A 5,662-nucleotide genomic window follows, 5' to 3' on the forward strand; every position below is an offset into this window, starting at 1 on the left:
GCCATGTTCCATTTTTACAGTATTTCTTAGGTTATATTGTTGGCTGGTTATAGATGACACAAAAATAACTAAAACATGCTTTTCAAAAAGTCTCCCAAAAAATGTTGATTGAAGATAGTAACTAATCTGTCTACATTATAACAAGGATTTCCTGGATAAATTTAAATATCATCTGTTTGAAATGATCTGAAGTCACCAAGATGCCATATTGTAATTTCTAAAGGTTACTTAAGCATAAAAATTTATTTTTTTCCATCCTTTTTTTTGCTTAGAGACAAGAGCTAAGTGTTGACATTGCATAGCAGCCTCTTTGTATCCCTGCAGATACTTGTCCTGTAAATGTTTGTGTATGAGCACAACCTGATTTAAGGCTGCACCCACAGCATGATGACAAGCTACTGCACTCTCTTTAGCTTCCTTATTATCTCTTTCTGCATCGACTTCAGCCTTTGTAATCACCAGCTCTCTATGCCAGCAAGTCACAAGTTCTTATCAATTTCTACAGGGTCTCCAGTAGATTTTAGAAGCTCCCTTTGATTCAAGACATCCCAGAGTCACACACCATTCCTGCGGTCTGAGTGTTTGCTCTGTGTCCTCAACCACTGGAGAAGCTCATATAAGTGCAGTCAGCTCTGCCACACAAGTTGAGTTCACCTCAAGTTGAGCACTAATGGGAGAACTTAAAGTTGGGATACCAGTTTCGAAGTAAAACATCGACAAATGATGTCTGGCAGGGTTCTGAAAGCACATCTTGGCTAAACACGAGTGAGGCACAGAAAGTGCCCTGTGTAAAGACCATTGTGAGTGTCAACTTCACAGTCCTGCCAACCTCCTGCCTTCATCTGAGTTCACCATGCACTCATGGTGAGATCACCGGGACACATGATTGACACAGAACAGAATAGAGGACATGGAAAAGTTCACATACTTACAAAACTGATCATTGCCAATGTCTATACTAACATACACTGAGGAAATGGCATCATGTTCCTTTTTAATTTCAGATTAATATGAGGTCACAAATGTTTACATTACAATGTTTGCATTTCTAAGGTAAAGCTCAAGTTGTAGTTGAGACCTTCACCCAGGGGTGTGATGTACACCCTGCACTGAGCCCCTTAGGTGAGAACTTACCAATCCACCTCCCTCCTCCCATTTTTGCTTTCCTTCTTGTCCTCCTCCCTCTCTCCTTAATCTACATGTATTTTTACTACATGTGTGGATGTAGTTGTTTATACATTGGTTTCATGTTACTATTGAACAACCATTACAAATATTAAAAATGATTTAAAAAATTATAAGTAGGAAAGTAAAGGGCAGTAATATAACAGGATTTCATTAAATAGTTAATTCTATGGAGATATTTTTATAAGAAATGTAATGGAAATTGGAATTATTTTGGCCAGTAGTGTAACATTACTTTCCTAGGTAGCTAAAGCTTTTTAACAAAAATTTCTGGTATACTTATTTTCTAAAAGTAAATTTATTTCAGGTTAATGTAAAGGATACAAAGAACCAGGTCAAAATATTTGATTTTGTTAGGTGGAGTCTCTCTTGTCTTTATGGCTCTCACATAAAAGGGGTGCCAAACACCCCACCCCATGCCCATTCCGAGAAGGCACAACAAACACCTCTCCCTCCCTGATTGCCCTCCAAGTTGAATTGAAATGGGATTTTCCCCTATACTGGGCATACATGAGATCATCTAATAGCTTCATAATCGTATTGATACACCAGATAAATGCTTTTCCTTTCTTGTGATACCTTACTATGAAGACTGTATTTCAACTCCATCCAGGGTATTACAAAAGATGTGAAGTCATCATCTTTTTTTAATGGCTGATCTTTTCTTAGTTTATTGCTATATTTCCTGAGTTGAGGGGCATTTAGGTTGAGTCCACTTCTAGGCAATTGTAAATTAAGCTGTGATAAAACAGCCTAGTGCAAACGTCCTTAAGATAAAATGATTTGTTTTTTTTCTGGGTACATGCGTGGTAGAGGGATTTAAAGACAAGATTTCCCATGTGCTTTTTGAAAGAAATTCAATGTATTCAATGTATTAAATATCAGTGTGTTTCACTGGAATGTCCCAGAAAAGCCACTTGAATAAAACAGGGAGGTGACAGGGGCCACCGGGGGTGAACGGAGAAGTGAGGCTGCCTGCCCAGGGTGCTCAGAGCATGAGCACTCCTCAGCCCCAGCCTGGACCCAAGGAGTGGGTGAGTGATAGACCCCAGGGCCACACGATTCTCTCCCCAACCTTTACCCTTTACTCCTCTGATGTTGAGAATGTGCCTAAATTCCTCAGTAAAGGGATTAACATTAAACAAATGCACAAGTTTGTCCAAAGGAAAAAAGGGAAAGACAGATATAACATGAGAAATGTCTGAGATACATGAGAATGCACCTGTTTAATTCAGCTTCAATTCACATTCATAAGATAATAACAGGAGTCAATAGACCTCAAGCCAAATTCCCATAAAAGTAAAAGGGTCTGCAAGGATAATCACTCAGTCAGTACTGGGGTGCTTGGTTCAGTGAGCATTTGGGTCCAGGCATGAGAACCACAAACCCAGACATGGGGCTCATTCCACCCTGATGAGAGCTCTGAACACAGAAAGATGTTATGAGCCTCTCTTTGAAACTGTGCATCTGCACATAGAAAACATCTGATAGTACCTACTGTGTTTCCTCTGCATGTGCAAAAAAAAATGTTATCTGAAATAAGCTTTTATTAAACAGAGGCAATATTTGTTGACTAATTATACCTGGATAAAACTGCTTTTAAATATAAAAATATTTTTACTGGAGTTAGATGATATCTCAACATAGTTTTGATTTGCATTTCTCTGATGATTAAGGATGATGAGCATTTTTTCATGTGTCTGTAGGCCATGGGCCTGTCTTGTTCAGAGAAGTTTCTAATCAAAACTCTTGGCCACAATGAGATGGGATCACTTGTTCTTTTCTTGCTAATACGTTTGCATTCTCTGTGGATTCTGATTATCAAACCTTTGCCAGAGACATAACCTGCATAACATATTCTTCTTAGTAAAGTAGCCCAAGGATGGAAGAAAAAGTATCCAATGTACTCAGCTCTACTGTGAAACCAATATATAATCACCCACACTTCCATATTAACGTTATAACCCAACTACAACCCGAGATGAAAGGTAAAGAGGAGGGGGAGGGCGGGAGAGGGGGAAAGATGGGTGGAAGGAGGGGAATCGATCCGACCACACCTATGGTGCATTTTACAAGGGTAAAAGTCAAATCTACTAAATGTAGAGTATAAACAACTTCAACAATAATTAAGAAAGTGCGGTGAAGGCAATAGGAACCAGTTTATTGTAAGTATGTCAAATTGTATATAAAACCAGCACATTGTACCCCTACCCCATGAAAGCATTATTGTACACAGCTATGATTTCATCAAAAAAAAGTAAAAATATTCAAAATAAACTTGTCAGGTATGCTATTCTTCTATCACAGCTCAATCTTATAATAATCAATCACAACTTTCCAAATCCTACAATGGTCAAATATTTGCCCCAGTACACCCACACCTGCCGTGGGTTCTGCTCTCCCTCTGTGCCCCACCTCAGACCTCCTATATAGTAGGAGGACATGCAAATAGGGCCTCCCTCTGCCCATGAAAACCAGCCCAGCCCTGACCCCACAACTCTGGGAGAAGAGCACCAGCTCAGGACTCCCAGATCTGCCCATTGCTGCTCAGGACTGAACACAAACGACCCACCATGGAGTCTGGGCTGAGCTGGCTTCTCCTCATTGCTTTAATACAAGGTGATTTATGGAGAATTGGAGATTTGGAGTGTGTGAGTGGATGTGAGAGAGAGAACAGAGGGTGTGTGTGAAAGTTTCTGACCAGGTGTCTCTGTGTTTGCAGGTGTCCAGTGTGAGGTGAAGCTGGTGGAGTCTGGAGGAGGCTTGGTCCAGCCTGGCGGGTCTCTGAGACTCTCCTGTGCAGCCTCTGGATTCACCTTCACTGATTACTGGATGAACTGGGTCCTCCAGGCTCCAGGGAAGGGGCTGGAGTGGGTTGGTGTTGTTAGAAACAAAGCTGATGATGGAACCACTGAATATGCTGCATCCGTGAAAGGTAGATTCACCATCTCAAGAGATGATTCCAAAAGTGTTACCCATTTGCAAATGAACAACCTGAAACCCGAGGACACAGCTGTGTACTACTGCATGAGGGACATGGCGAGGAGACCACAGTGTGAGCCCAAACATGAACCTCCTGAGGGCACAGGAAGCCATCAGGGGGTACCTGGGAACCACAAAGTATAGTCTCAGCCCAGGGCGGGTGCAGGTGGAGACTAAGAGCTGGTTTCCTATCAGGGTTTGGGGCTTCCTCTCCAGATAACAGTTTCCTCTGAAGAATGTCTCTACAGTTATAATCCTGTCCCAACAATTCCTAAATATCAAACATTGTTTAGTTGGTTTGGTATTGTAAGGACTCTCTCCCACCTGCACAAAAGTCAGAAATTCACTATAGGGGCCAAAATGACCCTAGAGTTATCACCAGAATCAGGGTTCTGAGGAAGTTTAGAGAAATCTGATGTGTCTTCAGTCACATTCAGGGCTCAATACTCAGTGGGATTTCCTGATTAGGAGCAGTGGGAGCTGGGACAGGGTCAGTGCAACATCATCCTAAGTCTGACTTTTAAGGTCTGTCCTTCCCCTCATGTGTAATTGTGCACATGTGACTCAGAACTGACCCAGTTGTCATCTTTTCTGCTAATCCATTTTTTTTTTTTTTGTCTCCAGGATTCCCTATCTCAACTCCCTTTTCTCCATCCATGTTTTTCCTGAAAATAGTTGGGAGGGTGCTTTCTATGTTCTAAATCCCTGGGATCAGGTCCTTTACCGGCAGCTCAGGGGGGGCTCAGGCTGTGGCCACTGCAGGACCTGGGAAAGGCTCATAGAATGTTCTCAAATGTTCTATTTCCCTAGTAGCTGAATTATAGACCATCCTCCTCACCACATGACAGCCACTATGTTCAAAGACCACATTTGGGGCAAGGAAAGTGATTTATTCAGAAAACCATCAAACCAAGAAGATGGGAAGAAGTGTCCCAAAGAAACTTCTGGAGGTGGTGTGAACTCCAGGATCTTTTCTGTGTTAAGGGAAGTGGGAGAGAAGAGGAGGTTGAGGTCAAGGGATGAGTGACAGTGACAGTCATCTAGATGCCAGCAAGAGTGTGAGAAGGTTGTGAAATTTGTTTGATTTACATCACGTGACTGTTGGTGATGTAATCTAGGAGAAAGTATTCCTACAAGTTTTCCCCATGAGACTGTCGCTTGTGTGTGTACTTCCTTATTTCATAGGAAACAGTTTCAGGACTGGGCTATTATCATTTATTTTTAGAAATTGAATTCTAATCTAGTTCTTTCTTTCATTAGCTGGTCTATGAGAAGATCTCAGCAAAATTTTAACCTGAAGAATATGACCACAGGGGTCAGAGGAAAAATGGATTCAGTCAGGATAAGCCTCCCTGTACTGTTACCACTGCTCCATAGGCAGAGGTTTTTTTTACACCAACTTGTGGGTCTGGGAACTGAGAGGCATCATCTCTCAGTTGGTCACTCCCTGCTGTAAGGAGTCACTTGGGCAGACTATGGAAGAAAAGTCTTTGAC

At 41.6% G+C, this 5,662-nt stretch overlaps 1 gene segment (V, D, J or C); it reads left to right on the top strand.

Annotated features, from left to right (window-relative positions):
• Window positions 1-3,758: 3,758 nt before the first annotated feature.
• The window catches only part of LOC105888413, a 3,396-nt gene continuing 1,492 nt past the window's right edge, over window positions 3,759-5,662 (top strand). The window contains 2 exon segments of the V gene segment in view: window positions 3,759-3,804; window positions 3,908-4,219. Of these exon segments, the coding sequence occupies window positions 3,759-3,804; window positions 3,908-4,219 (358 nt within the window).

This window comes from Otolemur garnettii, unplaced genomic scaffold (genome assembly GCF_000181295.1).
Source record: "Otolemur garnettii isolate 467f Iridium unplaced genomic scaffold, OtoGar3 scaffold00458, whole genome shotgun sequence".
Taxonomy (NCBI): Eukaryota; Metazoa; Chordata; class Mammalia; order Primates; family Galagidae; genus Otolemur; species Otolemur garnettii.